Source organism: Nyctibius grandis, chromosome 4 (genome assembly GCF_013368605.1).
Source record: "Nyctibius grandis isolate bNycGra1 chromosome 4, bNycGra1.pri, whole genome shotgun sequence".
In the NCBI taxonomy this organism is placed as follows: Eukaryota; Metazoa; Chordata; class Aves; order Nyctibiiformes; family Nyctibiidae; genus Nyctibius; species Nyctibius grandis.
In genome coordinates this window covers 12,701,209-12,719,374 of record NC_090661.1, presented here as the reverse complement: position 1 = coordinate 12,719,374, position 18,166 = coordinate 12,701,209, and the positions used below count along the sequence as shown (strand labels likewise).

Genomic DNA, 18,166 nt, shown 5'->3' with positions numbered 1-18,166 from the left:
ATTTTTTTCTCCCTTTCTCTGTTAGACTAAGCAGAATACAAGATTGAAACCTGTATTTTGTTAAATAGAACGTGACCTCATAAACAGAACTATAGGCCTATTTTAATACAGTATAGCATTGAAGTGATTTTTAAGTCAGAGTTGGTAGTGCCATTTACATTTGCACTGGACCAAATACAAGATTAGGACAAATACTTTATAAATTAATTCATTAATTCAAATAAAGTTTCTGTATAAAACACAAAGACTCTGGATAAATATTGAAACATTTGCTAAGGGAAAGCAAGCCACATTGTGGGGAGAGAGCTACAAACCTGCTATGCCTTTTCTTTGACTTCTATTCTCTTAAGGTTTCCTCAGAGTTACACTGATCCTCTTAAGTACAGTGCAGTCAAACCAAGTAGCCATTTGATGCAAAAGGGTCGAGCACTAATTGCAAGCATGCTATGGGCTCCTTTGTCTCCTGCTGAAGAGTTAATAGGATTTCGCAGAGCTGCTTCCCACCAGAATTGGTAAGAAGTCACTTTCAGCTACACATAAGGTGCTTTCCTAACCTCCTGTTCCTTGGCGTTCACCTCAGTGACTCATAAGGAGGGATTAAAGTTGTGTCCTTGAAGTTCACCGAAAGCCAAAAAGTCTCATTTCGTAAGTATAACAATCCTTTTGCAAACCCTCTAATACTCTTTTCCTGTAATTGAGTCTTGTTCCAGACAACATCAGAATGTCCCCACTGGCCTGGACCAAAGAGCTTCCCTAGTCCAGGCTCTGTCACTTACTGTGACAGTTAGCAGGTGCCTAGAGAAGAGAGTAAGAACAAGATGAGCATGCAGTGCTACTTAAACAGCTTAACAGTCTATTGACACACAGATTTTGCTTCTGTGGCTAAAAGCCTTTGGTAGATTTTTCTTCCATGAATTTGTCTGATTGCAACATCCTGTAGCAGTAAGTTCCATAGTTTAAAAACATGCTGCAGGGAAGTACCTTCTTCTCAACAATTTTCAACCTGTCGTCTTCTTGTTTCATTTGATTCATATTAGTTCTTAAATGAAAAGAGATTTTTTCCCTATTTACTGTCTCTGTTCCATACATCATTTCAGAGACTTCTATTACTCCTTCTTCCCCTCCACTCATTTCCTTTCCAGGATGAAGAGTCCCAGTCAATCTGTTCTTGTCTTGTAGTGAAAATGTTCCATACCTTCGACCACCCTTGTCATCTTTCTACAATATCTTCATATTCAGAGCACAGACAAGTTTGTCTCACCTAAGACACACAAAAGTCTCCATTTGTAACGAGTGGTGAATGAACTTCAGATAATTTCAGAAAGAATGCATTAGTGTGGATGTTTATTTAAATCACTTCACTTTCTTCAGTTCCGACGGTTTTCCCCTGTTGTGGTCACAGCAGAAACCTGTCAATCTCAAACCAATTTCTCAGGTGAAACTCACGGTTATCCTCCTGAATAATGTCCTCAGTCTGCTCTGTCTCTCCCTCATTTTTTAAACTGCCATTAGCACAACTCTGGTGGAAAAATGGTTGTGGTGCCTCATGCCAGTGGATCCACAAGAGAGTCTTAGTTACTGCAAGAATCCTGAAGCTTGCAAAGCATGCAGTTGTATAGACGTTTACTTTAAGCACCTCCTTTCCACTGAAAATTTTTATTAGTAAAATTTAAATCCATGATCTACAAGGGTCTGATTCACAGCCAAAGTAATCAGAAAGACTTCCATAGACTTTACTGACCTTTGCTTCTGACCCGTAAGGAATCACAAAAGGTTGAACCAGATGGCGACACTGTATTACTGAAACACACGTTGTGTCTTAGTATCATAGAATCATTTAAGTTGGAAAAGACCTTTAAGATCATCCATTGAGTCCAACCGAACAGTCTTGCAACAATAAACCCCACCAAAACTAGGACTGACAAGACAATAACACTAAAAAGATGTCTTAGCCACCAGGAGACTAATACACCTGTGTTATGCCAGTATCAGGACTTATTGAATCTCTACTCCCACAAGTTATAGGGAAAGCACATTTGCAGATTTCCAAATCTCCAGTCAAAGCCCACACTAAACAGAGACAATGACTGTTCAGTTTAAGTGAATCTTTGAACACGTTTGCAATAAATCCTGCAAGCCTTAAACTTTTATTATGCCAGCACTTGCTCCACTGATTTACAGTCTGACTAAAAGGAAGAATCCTCATGGTTGACTCAAATAACATCCTCTTACAGGGTTTCACAAAGACAGGTGAAGAAGATTACATAAGGCAAAATAATGGCTGGAGAACTGGTGCATGACAACCTATTCATCTTCTCACTTGTCACACAAGTGCAACTCAAAGATTTTCCTTAGCTTCAGGTCCATACTTGTACTTTGAAAATCTTGCCCTGATGAATTCTAATCAAAACAGATGGTGATGATAAGGAAAGACAGTTTATTTGACAGTTATTATCCAATAACTTAGTATCCCACAGTACTTTCTAAGCTATTCAGAATGAAAAAGATTTTAAAACAAAAGAGTAGGTCAAAAATTTGCTAAAGTCTAGACCCAAGTTCCCAGCACCAATCTGTCTGCTCTGATGGAAGGATGACAAACAACTTGAGAATGCCAGATTTCATTAGGAATCTGGTTTTAATATCCACATATGAATATCTCTCTAGAAATTCCTCTAGCTGCCCTCCCCCCCACTTTGTTTTTACTGTTTTGTACTAAGAGATGCCAAACACACAAACTGGGAAGCATACCCGGATATCGAGTCAATTTCTGCTGGGCTTTAATGCAGCATAATATGCCTAATAAAGACACTAGAATGGATGCTGGTTATCTAACTCTTTAGTTGACTGCACAATTTAAAAAGTGAAAGGAGAACAGCACCAGAAGGAAGAAAGGCAAATCAACCTAATGAAAGATTTAGACATGGGAAGTGTGTGACAATGCCACAAAGGAGGTCACTAGCAGAGACAGGACTAGGGTCAGGGTTCTACCTAAGGCTCTTGATTATTAATTCACTGCTACTTTGTAGGTCAACCTATCCCTTGCTAATCAGGATGAAAGCATTTCATCCAAGTCAGGAAAATTGCCTGGAATTATTGTGATTCAATAATACATGTAGATAAGTGGAAAGGTGTGGCAGAGAGCTGAAACAGAGAAATAAGTTATGAGATACAGAAGGCAATGCAGAGGCAGCCATATGTGCATGAATTATGGAAAGACAACCAAAACTGAGAACAAACCCAGAGTGTTTAAACACAAAACAGAGATGTGTCATCAAAAAGAGATTTTCCCTTAAATAAAAACAGAAAAGAAATAAACTGTTAAAAAAAAAATCTCTTCCATTGCTTCCATCCTGAAAACCTCAGAATTTAGTTTATATTTTCCCTTTTCCATTGTTTGTGGTTGGAAAAGTTCAGAATACAATGGCAGGTATGCCAAACCAAGCCAGTATTCAACATCACTTTCAAGTTGATGTACAGCTCCCTGCTAGGACCAAAGCCAACTCTCCTCAATTTCTCTGTCTGAACCTCTCCGTCTATGCCAGCTATTCTACCTGGTAGCTGCCAGAGGACTTTTTGCCTTTGATATTTCATTTTCAAGTGGATAAAATCAAACTGTAATTCTGTGATCTACTCACCTGAATCACAGTCTTTACGAATGTATTTGAAACAGCAAAGTTTTCCCAATATAACCCTCCTATCACATGCTGTACTGCTGTCAGCTAGGAGTAACCCTGGTACAGCTTATCAGGTCTGGCATCCTCAGTGGGGTATGGCTAGAACAGATGCTGCCTGGCCTGGACAAAGTGATCAGACAAAGTAATTTCATTTACATTGGTACAACCCACACTGCTATCCCAAAGTGCCCAACAAATAAATAGGACTTCCACTGCTTTTTTCCTCTACAATGTTCTTTTCTGGGCACAGACCCATTTTACTGCAGCCTACTTAATGCCTTACAGAGTTACATGTTGAACTTGGTAAAGCAAAGAGTGTCATCCTTGTTTCTATGTCCAATACCTAGCATAAAGGTATTACTGCAGTACAGACACTCCATCCATAAGGTCAGTGCAAGTTATTTGCATGTTCCTCCTCTATGCTGTTTATAATGAGGTTAAAGTCTTGTTTTGAGCCAAAACAAGAAAAATTAAGACATTGGCATGTTATTGTGTAAGGTAGTGTAGAACAGCCCCTCAAAACAGAATAGGACAATATACCTGTACAAGAATCCCCTGGAGAGCTGAATAAAATGCTACAGCAAGGACAGAGAGGTATGTCAATAGACACTTCATGCATTTGAAGAAACACCCTGCATAGTATTTGTGGCATTCTGCTCACCTCACTGAGATGACGTCCAAAGTCTAGAGCTTTGCTCCTGTGTTCAAACAGTTAATTCATAAAGGTTCTTCAATCTGATGGTTGTCTAAACTTTCCCAGTCAAAGCATACCAAGGCTGCCCTAGTGGGACTGCAGATTTAAGTGAGGGTTTTGCAACTGTCAGTCTCAGAATGAGCGGAGCTGGTAGGCTTGTCCTGTGTGAAGGCCACAGGCTGAATCAGTCAGCATTACTTTGTAAAGGCTGTGGCTGAGAGCAAGACTCCTCCTGACACAGATATGTGAACTTGTTGGCTGCAGGTGAGTTGTTTACTTGCGTACCAAAGCAATATTCCAAAGCAGAGTTGCCCAAGGAAAACTTCTTGTCCTCAAAAGACTGCCTTTGATCAGTGTAAACTGAAGGACAAGGGAACAATAACTGACTCTAACCTTCTTGCCATTTCACTTTACTAATTCATGAGTGAAAGGTATCTGTTATTTACAGGCATCTGCATCACCGCGTGCAGTCGCATCACAGCCTTCTGATGGACTGGAACTTTATTAGGATAGCGTTTCTTAGCCACAAGTAAATATGCACATATTTGCAAGCCCACTTTGTTTTCTGGTCTAGTCTAAACAGACTGATTCCCTCAGGATTGCCAGGCTTGGGGACTTAAGGTTAGTTTGGGGACTTGGCTAGTTTTCCCTTAAGTTGATCTGCTTACTCTGCTTACTCTGTAAATGACTTAATGCTACAGAAAGGAGGACAAATAAGCAAAGCAACAGAGATGAGCCCTGTACTTTTACATTCAGTTCTTTCACACTCGATGCCTGACCTGCAACAGGAGGCAGTCTCTGCCCACCGTCTGTCAAGGCAGATACAACAGAGAAAATCTGACAGAAACCAATACAAAATACAACCTGGAGACTGGCAATGAAGAAAAGCTGACATGCAGTCATATGGCCAAGAAATTTAGTTCAAACCTCCTGAGGCCTACACAGTGCCTTCCACACAGGTCCTTCCTTGCAATCACTTTCATCATAACCAGCCGTCGAGCAGCAATAGCTCGACAAAAATATGCCAGAAGCAGACCTTTTTTCATACCTCAATTGCTCCAATCCCTACCAAAAACTTCTTTCAGTCCAGCAAAGCTCTCTCTGCGTCAGAATAGAGGCCGCTTACCTTTGAACAGAGATTTTTTTCCCAAACACAGGCAAACTTTTCTCAGAATCTACAAAGCCTGCAGTTTACCACTTACCTATCCAGAGTGTCCTGAGGCACTTTACTCCCTCCGGCTCTGCTGTTGACACTGGCATTCTTGTTGGCAGTCATGGTCATTTCTGCTTTCTAGAAATGTGGATATCTGTGAGAAGAAAAGTCAATGAAGCTTCAACAAGCCCAAATGACAATTAACCTTCAAGACTGCTGGAAGTACTATACTGTGTAAAGTCAGAACTCCCGGCTGCTTCTCATTCTATAATATGCAATCAGTCTAGTTATGATCCTGAAAAACTAAACCCTACCTCTCTGCTGCTGCTCTTTCACATCCACAGCCAAGTTTATCAGAGCCCAGTGCCACAAAGTGAGATATTTTATGGGAATTAGGTGTATGCTTCAGGTTCTGGCATGTCTGATGAATAAAGCTTGATACTGAGTTCACAAAATATCACAGGTTTGGTGTGGTTCTTCCATCCATCAGTATACGTGGAGAGCCTAGTAACTGCACTGTGTGATACTTGCAAATACCATAGCTATGACTGGCATTTTGGCCACAAAAAAGCAATTCCAAGGAACAAAGAAACTTTTCACAATTTTAAAGTGCAGCTCTAATATGGAAATATTTTCTAACAGTGAAATATATTGAGTAGCAAATATGTTTAATATAATTTTCAAATCTGCTTGTGATATGAAAATATCTACAAATGATTTTCTATATTGGCCCCAAGATTCTTTAAGTAAAACTGTCTTAGGACACTTTTAAGACCTCAGGTAATATAAAGAATCATTAATAATTCCTAGTTATTTCCTAGTAACTTGGTAACAACCCAAAAGCAGCAAATTTAATTTCAGCCATGGTAAAAAACATATATATCCAGTTAAGTGCCCAAAAGATGGGACTTACTTCTGTAGTGTTGCTGCATACCAGCAAAGAAAAAGCCCAATACCAGGATTTATTTTGCCCTCATCACTCTATCTTAATAGGAACACCGTGCTGCAACTGAAGGGAGAATCTGAGGATATGGTCCAGGATGTAATCCCAAGGATGTAAAAGTGGCAACCTCTGCTGGCACGCGCTCTGGGTGGTTTCTGAGCTGCTCCTTAGTTTATAGGCATGGTTTGCAGCACTGCCACCCGGGGTCTGACCAGAACTACCAATTTTTACAACCATTAATGGCATAGCTAATGCAAAAATAAGGAGTATTACAAAACTTCTTGTTTACTCAAACCCACAGTAAGTCCAGACTGCTTGAGAAGCCAACTGTAATGTGATGCTAAAAGCAAGCTGGGTACTGACAACACACAAAGTCCTTGTACAAACAGACCTATCGTGGTGAGGAGGACATTCTCTAAACCACTTTATTCCAAAGTGTTCTGCCACAAATAAGGTCAGAAAATCTCCCGCGGATTGCAGCTCCAGAGGCAGAGTCAATCATGCTGACCACAGACTACAGGTCTACCTGCCCTTCTCCAATTGTCTTGTGTGTATCAATTTTCCCAGATTAAGTGGAGGGTTTTTTTCCCAGTTGGTAACATTTTCTCTACGCTGAAGCTCCCCATATTCCTCCAGTGTCTCACTGTTATTGTTAGCATTACATTACCAAGATAACAGGACTGTAAAGAACTGCCTGTTCCGATTGGAAAAGGGCTTGCTTGGGACAAGAAAGGAAACCCGCTGATGCTCGCCAAGCTTTCTAGGACTTTGCATTCCACTGGGAGCCAGCAGCTTTTTTAATGTTTTCCACTCAACCAGTTCAATGCCTTTACTGTATTAAAACTGATTCACTTATTAGCAAATAAGGTGAGAAAAATAAGAGATGTGGCATAAGGTGAATAACAACTGTTAGCATGAACGTGTTACATTCATTTTCCAAGACCTGCTTTTCTGTTCAAGACCAAAAGAAGCTCCATGAATCCTAAAAAAGATGGGATACTGACTTGGCACATTAAAAAAAAAAAAAAAAAAAAGATAGAAAACAGCAACATAAAAGCATGCTGAGTCCACTTTTCCCATACCCAAAATCCAATGGAAAAAAGTACGCATACCTATGCATCACGGTGTTTGCTTTTCATGGGAGGTTTGCCCTTCTCAAATTCCAGCTTCCCACAAGCTTGATAAAAATCATTGTGGCCAATATAAAAAAAAAGCAATTATTTAAACCCCACATTTCAAAGCTACCTTAAATGTCAAATAGGCCAAACTGGTTTGTTTTCAAGTAAAAGAGGAATCGAGTTCTAAAAGAAAGTTTCATAAGATATGTTAAATTTAGTGATATAAGTATCTTTCTTCCCATGCAGCTGAGAATCCAGTATATATGGTGATATCAACTGACTTTTCTATGCAATTTTTCTTTAATACTTATTTTGCATGAATATTTTACTGCAGGTGATGCTTATATCATCCCAGCATATGCACAGAAAATCCAAATAATTTGAACATGGCAGAAAAATAGTCAATCAACAATTTAGAGATGCCTGGAAGCGAGGGCTTAATAAAAAACAAAAACAACACAACCCAAAAACCAACCCCAAAACCAAAACAGAGACAGAGAAAAAAACTAAACTAAATTTTATGGTCATGTAGCAAGTTATTTCAGAACCTTCAAACAAGTCTGACAGCCCTGAAAGTTTGTATGACTCATTGTATGGTAAGAATCACATCCCTTGGGCTTGTGTGAGAGCATTCTCCATCACAGTATTTGCAAATTATTCTTCACAAAGCAATGAAAACCAAAACCTCCCAAGTATTGTGACATATTGTTAAAAACAAATCCAAAAATAATCATGTCACACAGATTCCACATTGCCTAGTTAACCATCTAACTACACTTTGCCTAAAAATGCAGAATTCTGTTTTATTTGTAAAAGTAAATAATGACTCTGAAACCCTTATTTAGCCATAATTTGTACTTTACTCCAGGTAGTGTCTCACTAATTTCACTAGGACAACTCTCAAATTGGTAATTTAATGAGCCCAGATGGTAGAATCTGGATCTTGTTCATTACTACATCCATTTTGTCTAAAACCTCCACAAACCATTTGGCAGCATCAGAGTAAAGACAATAGACAAATATACAAAATGGTGCGATGGCAACATGGCATCTGCTGCTAGTACCAGGCGAGGTTCATCATCCTGACTGAAAATGGCTGCTGCATATTTCCTAACAGATTTTTATCATTGCAGGAAGCCCTGACGACAGAATATTCCTTATGGACCATCTCCCTCTCTCTTAAAAGGTTTCCTTCCACTTCCAAAATGGTACAAATAAAAGTGTGGCCTGGAGCTTTTTTACAGACAGATGGGGCGAAAACCATCACCATCACTTGTGCTAGTGAACCTCAGGGCATCATTGAATCTTTAATTCCATTAACAGGTATTAGCAGGGGAGGTGTAAATCCCACACTCCTCCCCCCTGCAGTTTAAAATTATTCTTAATTTCCTAAAGCATCCCAACACTTTGGAAGCACCACTCCCAGTCCCACTACAGTGCAAGCTGGTCCTCAGCCCACTCCCATTCACAAGTTGTTCAGGGCTAGAGCTAGGCTTGGAGCAAGCACCTGAAAAGTCACGGCAATCAAGAGTGCTTTATTTGTGCTATCCCAGAGCCTCTTGAGGTCTCAAGAAAACCTTCTGCTTTTTTTTACCCACAATGTATCCATCAGTTCCTGCATTGCAAAAAAAATTCACTCCTCTCCTTCTGTGTAAGGGAATAACATTGAGCCTAGTTATTCATGGCTAGGCTTAGATGTCTTATACGTGTATTAGATCAACAGATGCCTTACAGAAAACATTTTCATAACTTGAATCATTCCATCTTCCGTTCTGTTAGTATAATGGAAGCAGAAGAGGACTTTTCCTTTGAAATTTCTTCAGCTCAACAGACATGCATGATTTTTGTTTTGTTTGTTGGGTTTTTTTTGTTGTGTTTAATACTATGCTCAATATCTTCCTCTCCATATGGTCCTTTTCCCTACTTAGACTTAGATTCATTGCACTCCATTTTCTCTACGCATTTCTAAAGCATATTTTCCATTAAATATACAGTTCCAATAAAAAGTCCTTAGAGTATGTTGCAATGCTTCAAAGACAGTTTTCTGAGCATCATGAACACTAACACTGTTTCTCTGGCAGCTTAATGAAGAAGAATCCAGATTCTGCTGCTTACTGATGAATACTGAACTCGCACTAGCAGAAGGCAATGTGTACGTGGCTCCAGCCCTCTCAGCCAGGCATTTGCAGGGACCCAGGCTGCAGCACAGAGCAGATGAAGTTAGGAAGGTGACAAAGAAAAATATATGCAGGGTTTCTAATGACTTGAGAAGGGAGCCTTTGAATGTAGGCTCCCAAGTTCTCTTCTGGCATTATCATTAACATGGGTGCAAATTCTACAAAGAAAATGTGTGTGTCCAGCAAGGACGTCAAGTGTGTTCATAAGACTTCTCAGCTCTGGACTTCTACTGTTATTTTTGAGAGGTTTTCAGTGACAGGTCACTGTACGTAAAGTCCTTGTTTTCTCACTTGTTGCAAAGATTAACTTACACTTAACTGTCCTAGACCAAATCAATCTGTATTGAAATCAATATAATTTATAAGGTATAATTTGGTTCTTGAGATCTGCATATGTTCTGAAGTCTTTTAAGGCAGATGATTTTCCTCTTGAAATTCTAGTCATCTGGAACCTGGAAAATACTACTTTGGTCTGCCCCACAGGGTAGAGACCTGGAGACGTAACAGGAAGGCATTACAGGGAAGAACTACAGGAAGGACTTGGCATGGAGATATTCAAAAGTATTAATTCAACTATGTCATCCGAAGTTTAGTCCTTACAGCACACAGATAGCCTAGCCATGATAACATCAACAGGCTTCTTGCAAGACACGAGAATTAACTGCCTTCAAGGCTAGTCCTAAAGACTAGAGAAACAGACCCTGTGCTATCAGCAATGTGTACATGCCTGAGCCATATTATACTCTAGCGTAAACTCTAAGTGAGAAAACAAGATCAAGACATTCACACAGCTACATAAGTCCAAGTCCCTGATTGAGAACAAGTGACAAAAAATGTTTGTGGATAACCAATCCAAAGGAAGAGAGTTTGTCCAACTTCTCATCTTTATGACACTGCAAAAGGCACATATTTTAATTGGTATTAACATCACAATCTCATCCAAAGTTTCCCTCCCTACAATCCACAGACAGCCTGTTTCCAATCAAGTCAATGAACAGCCTCTCTGCCTGGCTTTCACAGCTAGGCAACAAGTTTACTTCCAGCACAAACTTCCGAGTACAACCAACAGTGGTGGAGGACTTGGTTGTCGTTGCAACCTTGCAATGCCAACCCACCTTCTCAGCAGTTAAGTCCCCACTGAACTGAAACTGATAATATTAGAAAACTGATGTTGTGGTACGTATTGGAGGGGAAAGAAGTTACCTCCCCTCATCATAGGTTGGTAGACCTGGGTGGCTGCAGAACCAACCAGGCAGGTGAAAAGCAAGCATGCTGCCTAGAGCAAGGACAGCTCTCCACTCACCCCTCACCCCCCTTTCCTATTTTTCTACCACCTAAAATGCCTTTCCCTTCTTCTGATATTCTTGCACTTGCCTATTTTGTTCCTTCCTCATTCTGTCCCCCTCACCCTTCTTTACCTTCTTATTACTTCATTTATCTTCCCTCAGGCTGTTTTTTCCCTGGAACTGAAAACAGGCAATACCTGGTGGAGAGAACAGACCTCACTTGAAACACACTACAGTCCAAAAGTTGTGTCCAAATGTAAGAATTCAGTGCTAAGCTCTTCTATTGCCTTCAGCACTGCTAGGGCAATCGCAGCTTCGAAACGGAAGGAAAACATGAAAATCAAAGAGACCAGTGCTACCGTGCATACTTGCTTGTCTTTTATAAGGAATTTTCACTAATACTAGGGTGACCATGCTTCTCAGACTACAGAGGGCATGTTGTATTTGAAAAACTTTTGAATATAATTATGGGAACTCTCTGGTGCTTAGGGCGTTTGCTTTATCTTGCTTGCTTCAGTATTAAAAAGGACCAACAAGGTTTTGTTTTTGCTTTGCTCTCTTACATCACTGGAATTGTATCTCAGTTGAAGAACCTGGACTGAATCCAGACTTTGGACTGAATCTTTCTTCCTTTCTGCATGAGGCAAAGACATATTGATTTATGTCACATCTAGTACAATCTCTGATAGCCCCTTTTCATCTAGCTAGTAGCCTGTACAAGACTTCCTTCCAATTTAGATAAATTACAGCTATTGTTATCCCAGCAGGGAAGTAACTTCACTGCCACTTCTTCTGACATGTTTGTGCTAAATGAGTGCTTAAAGAGCTCTCACTGAATATAACAAGTTCACATTTATTGACAAATCAAACTGGAACAGACTGAAAATTCCTTTAGAAGTGACAGCTCCCCAGGAAAGCGAGGAGACATTAACAAAAAATACATGGCTGCTGTTGAATCAGAAGTTAGTATTTCCCTCTGTAGGCTGAAGAAAAGGTTTGTATTTTAAAAAAATACATTGACTAGTTCAAGCTTAACTACCTTAACTTGAGACACCAGGGTAGAAATTTACAATACCTAATAGTACAGTTAACTGGTACTATTATAAGCTCAGAGGAACCTTAACTATACATTTTGGTGGCAGTGTGAACTCACATGGATTTAGACAGTCATGAAACACACCCTCACACTGCCCTTAAAACTGATGTCAATCTGAAATGCTGCAATCTTCTCATGCCTACACTAGCCACACATTCTCATCCCATCACACTCATGCAGCTGTCTGGTTCAGGGAACTGATTTATCTGAAAACCAACTGTTTGTGGGTTTTTTTGTTTTGGTGAGGCCGATTTTTCAGCCATTCATTTGGATTCTTCTGGACTGTCAGCAAAACATACCTTAAAAGTGCCTTCAAAATATGTTACTTAAAAGTAAATTTGCATGCTTTCTCTTTAAGACAGAAATCTTTTTCATTGTGGACAGCACTCTAAGTGTTATAAATATGTTCCTACAGTGTATAAAATACAATTTTGGCCTTGCAAACATGCAGGCTATATTTGTTCTAATTTTCTGAGAACAAAAGGAGACAAAAATGATAAAAACATTCATCAAGACATTTTCTCTCCGACATGGATGCAGCAGAAACTCATGTATTTGATGTAACAAAAACTCTTAGATTTCATACACTAAAATTTGGTTTTAGATGCAAAGCATACACATTACTCTCATGTGACTTCAGCAAGAAAAATATGTGTGCACCTCAGATCTGGATCAGGTTTTACTACAGAAAAGTGTTTTCTTGTTTCCTTCTGCTGTACTTGAGAATCAGTCACAATCTGGTAAGTCCTTTCAACAAGCCCTATAATAAACTTAATGAACACTGATTTGTTGAAAGCCCTCAGTCATCGCATTTTGCAATAAAAGCTCAGTACAAAATAATCAGAGGCATATATATTTTGGGCTTTGCAAAACAAACATTTCCATGATGACCAGACATCACTATGAAAACAGCCTACTTACAAACTGCCTAACATATATCACAGTTCCTCGGTATTATACTTCCTTTATCCTTTCCCTTCATCTTCAGGATATTTGCATGAAAACACCAGTTTAAGCCTCAGGAGCTCATCTGCTTCTGCTCCTTATTCCTCAATGAAGTCATAGTCCTCTAATTGCAACATCAACATCATTTGCACAATAATGAATTGTTTCTTGTGACACAAAAAACAGATTATAATTTTACTAAGGAATGAGAGTAGATTAGCTTTAAGGAACAAAGATTCCTTTTCATTAGTATTTTTTGCATCACAAAGAACACGAGAAAATAGACTGTCCTTTGGTATTTCCCACAGGGTGTCACCAGTCCCAAAAAACATCACAATACAATTCAAACCTAGTACATACTGCCTGGGAGCACAGGGTGCAGGGGAGACACGAAGTGAACAAACCAAGCTCAAAGTCTTATTAAGTCTTATCAGAAACTTCCCTGTTGAGCTGACACTGATGACTGAACCTTCCTCACCCCAAGGCTGACTGATAAAGTCTGGCAGACAGCTGAGAAGCATCCTGACTTTGCAACTGCTGTAGGTTCTGATTCATTAGAGCATCATGCGAGAAAAAAAACACAGGTCACAGCTATAATACAGAGCAAGCTGCTGTCCCCAGTGTTGTCAGCACACCTCCCTTCCTTCCTGCCAGACACATGTGGCTCCCACTCAGAGCACCACTAGAGTGCAAACTGCAAAATGAATAGCAGTTATATGCCTCGTACGAGGTTTTAATAATATGTGACGGGAGGAAGGAGGATCTTGATGCAGCTGCATAGACTTGACAGAAAGGGATTCAGTCTTCATTTTGCCATACACTTCTTATGAGTCACTGAGTAAATGGCTCGCGTTATGCTAGTTGAGCTATTTCCTGACTACTTCTGTGTATGGACATCTTTTCTAGAAGCAAGCTGTGCTACCCAGGAATGTCTGAAGTACACTCAGCCATAGGGAGGGTGGCTTAACAAGATCTCTATTACATTGTACTTTAAACCTGAATTAACTTTCCAGTGTAGACAAATCACCTTAATTGTCATTTCTCAGTTTGTACTCTATAAAGCAGAAACAAGTCAGAACTTGTCTGTATGCATAGGAAAATTTACAGCATCCTAAATACTCCACACGAAGTCTCCATGCAGATGTTTGTAGTACATGTTTAAGGTGAGTAACACACTTTCCAAATTACCTTGTACAAGGGCATGCTTAGGAGTAAGAACATGACCAGTGAATTATCTCAGAGCAGGCAGTGAGCTATGAATGAATAACTTGGCTTCTCACTGCCTGCACAAACACACCCTTAAGCTTCTTCTCCCATACCCTGAGAGACAGCAGTGAAGTTGACACAAAACTTGAAAACCCTTGAAATCGTCTTTCTTTTTGTAACTATTTGTGACAATGTGGGAAACAGTGCCACTGAGAAAAGCACAGACATCAAAGGGTTTAAACAGCCAGCTTGGCCACTGCAGCTGGTGGCATTATTTTAATCTATTTTCAGAAGGCCACGAGACTTATTTTAGCATGTTTGCCTCAGACTCCTTCTGCAGAACCCTTCCTTGGAGCAGAGAGGAGGAAAGACATCTACCAAAGGCCAGGATGGCCAGGGAGACACTTTGCTTCCAACCTCTACGCAGACAAATGTTGGGTGATGGCAGGCAGATTTGTACCTCATCCTGACTCTCCTCCCCTGACAGAGTAAGCAACAAAAAAGGAAATGTCTGTAAAAGAAAGGAAAAAAGGAAGATTGACTGGGGGGGGGGGCGGGCAGGCCCGTGGAAAAAACAAAGCAGCAAAATGAGAAATAAAACAAGGATTGATGAAAATGTTACTCTCAAATCACGTGTGGCAGGTTAGGTCATTTGCCACACTGAGTATTCAGGTCCAGGTATGCTGTGTTATGAGTGGAAGTGACCTTCAGTATGCTGGCCCTGTCTGTAAATAAAGAGAGAAACAAAGTGGTTGTGTTGTTCAAATCAGAGCAATAAAGCAAAAGGCCTAGATCAGCATCCAGTGTGTGGAACTGCCTTTCCCTGATGCTAAGCAGAAGGGAATAGGCAAGATGGCTAACAGGAGTAGAAGAAAGTCCGAGAACACTTAAGGACCAAGTTTGTACAGAGATCCAAACAGTGTTTTGCTCCCAGAGAAGGCGATAAGGAGCATTCAGCGAAGGACAGTCTGAGGATACCAACTCTCCTGGCCAACACAGATGTCACAACGCAAACTAACTTCAGAGGAAGGTAGCAAGGAGCATCTGGAGAAGGATGTGGAAAGGATGCTTCATGAGTGTCAGGAGGATTAAAAAATAGAGGTCTTCAGCAGAAGTAACTGATGGCAACTACTAATACTGTCCTGCACAAAGACCTTTGACTTCTCTCTAATACCATGCAGTAAAAGAAAACTAAATTCATCAACAGAAGCAAAAGGTAAGCTGACATTGCCACAAAGTGTTGCTTTAAGTTTCAAGCAGCAGTAGAAGATCTTTGATACTGGTGCCTCAGTAAGGTCAAGAACTGATATACAGTGTTACTGTGAATCTCCTGTTTAGATCACTATGTTCTAGGAATCGTGTTACTCTTCTGAGTCACTATCTCCAAGAAGCAGGTCCTGTCCATGATACTTAAGCTGCCAATGCTAACACTTCTTTCTAGCGAAGCAACTATTAATTTGGATGGACTGTCTCAATATGATGATATAAAAGCATCCTGGGAGGATAAGAAACCAGCTGGAGACCTCATGGATTAAGTAGAAAATATTAGCCAAAACTGTCTTGGCTTGTACAAAGAGATGAGAACAACCTTGTGTCTGTCTCTTTTGCTCTTGGCAGTTACCCCGGGAATCTGTAGAAAGGCACAGAGAAGATCTTAATTCCCCTGTATCCAAAGTACATCCAGAAGTGACCCTGGACACAGGCATTAGCAGCAAATGGGATGGCATGCAAGCCTGTTGTTTATAATAGGGATTTGTGCAAGAACCATTCAGAAGAGGTATCTGTTTACATTTAGAAATTATGTTCTTGCACTTAAAGCAGTGTGTGAAGGATGCAGAAGCTCTGAGCTGTGTTTGAGGTCTGACACAGATTTCTTTTGTAGTCTTAGGAAAGCTGCTTAGAGGTGAGATCCTCAAATTCAGTGTCAGAGAGTAAACCCCATTGCCCACATTCTGGCATCTGGTTGAATGGCCCATTTTCCCAGAGCTGCTCCTACTTTTTCCTACTCCAGAAATCTATGGTTTGATCTCTCCAAATATCATTACTTTAACAATGAACCAGGAGCAGCTTTATGACTTAGCTCACACACAAGCAGTGAGGACATGTTCTTTAGTAAGTTCCAGTTCTCCAGAAACATGGTAGGGCCCAGACATGTGGCTATCACCAATGGTAAACACATCAGTAAGAGACAAGCCATTCCTCACCAGCTTCTGTGGTCACCGAAACCATCCTCTCCTGTCTGCTGCGGCTGCCTTCCTGCAAACTGGCATCTCTTGGGGCAATGAGCACCTGTTTTGGGCACAGTGCTTTTCTGATTCAGAGTCCTTTCATCTTTATGAGTCTCCTTACTGCCTCCCTCTCCTTCAAAACTCTACACATTCTAAGACAAAACAAATAAAACCAATCCCCTTGTGCTCACAGGACAATAAACCACAGCAGGGTGTGAGCAGGCTGACTGAGAGGGTGCAGTCCATGCCCTGCCTGCCTAAGCTCCATCTCCCACCTCAGACAACTGAACAGACAGAAAGGAAACACGGGAGAGAAGCATGGTGCCAGCAAAATGAGTGAACCTCAACCTTCCTCCTAGCCATGCTGCTGAAACAGAGGAAGCACACTAAAGAGGAAAAGGGGAGGAAGGGTGAGGACCAGACAAACATCTGGTGAGTTGAAGACTAGTAGAACAAGGATGAGCTGAAGGGTAGCTAATACACTGTGTCAGAAAAAAAAAACACAGGTGGGAAACAAGGAAGTGAAAAGATTTTTAGAAGGAAAAAAGACAATAAAAAACACCAGGAGGGAAGAGAAATATGCTCCCCTTCTTCCTCTCCATGCTGGGAAGGCACCCTGCATCCCTCTAGAGAAAGCAACCCATCTTTCCTCACGCTCAGGGATGTTTTCATTCCATGGCTAAAATTTTCCTCATGGAATAAACTTTGAATTTTCCCAAAGATACTTCAAGAAAAATGGATCTGCAATACTGTGGTAAAGTGACATGAGGTTTCACTGAAAGAGACAGAAACTCCTGCTGTCCTGCAAAGCCGGTGCAACTCCGTGAGTGTGGAAGTGCCCAAACTCTGGGTAGCTGCTCATTCAATATACAAGTTCAAACTCAAACCCAAACTCAAGTTTTTGAGTCCCTTCATGGGTAGAAACCTCATCCCCCACGCACATACAGCCCTGTAGTGACTGCCGGAGACCAGCAGTTCCCAGACTCCTGCAGTTTCTTTAGAGAATTGACTCAGGGCGGGGGAAGAGGGGAGAGGAGAAGGGACAGAGAGAATATTGGCAGCTATACCAGAATCACAATAACAAACTAAGCACAGCAAACTACTTATTGCCTTTGTTAACAAAAATTATAGTAGCTATAGCAACAGAAAAGGGGGAGCAAAAAAAAGCCTGAGACTTTTTTAAATCCCCAAGGAACACAGCTTTCTAATATGGAAAAATCAAGATTTATTGCACCAGCAGCTCCCACAAGGCAGGGCTATAGTAGTGCACAATGGTTTCAATTAAAAGCACGAATCATTAAGCAGTGCAGCTGGGCTTAGTAGTTGGCAGACAACATCATCTCTTCCAGTGAGCCACAACTCCTTCAGGGACTAACTAGCTTCTCTTGCTGTGTGATGTTCCCTTCAGTCCCATTTCTGGTGGTTTTACCTCATATCCTCTGTCAAGCCCTGTGACAGAGTGACTAATGCCACTGCTCAACAGAGAAAATCAGGGAAAAACACTCCTGTACTCGAGTCCTGCGCATATACCCCTTGCCAGCTGACACACACTGATATCTCTACAGGCACTGCCCACAGCGCAGCGCTGCACTGCGCACTCAGCAAGCATCTCAGAGAAAAGCATTTTGGTCCCCTGCTGTCTCTGT

At 40.8% G+C, this 18,166-nt stretch overlaps 1 protein-coding gene across 2 annotated transcripts in view; it reads right to left on the bottom strand.

Moving 5' to 3' along the window:
- Nucleotides 1–18,166, bottom strand: part of DENND2B (DENN domain containing 2B) — a 183,802-nt gene that overhangs the window by 99,143 nt on the left and 66,493 nt on the right. For both annotated transcript variants that reach the window (XR_011047933.1, XM_068397872.1), the window contains exon 3: nucleotides 5,571–5,675. Coding sequence is in view for 1 of the 2 variants with exons in the window: in XM_068397872.1 (XP_068253973.1) it covers nucleotides 5,571–5,650 (80 nt within the window). In the remaining variant the exon portion in view is untranslated. The remainder of the gene's footprint in view (nucleotides 1–5,570; nucleotides 5,676–18,166) is intronic.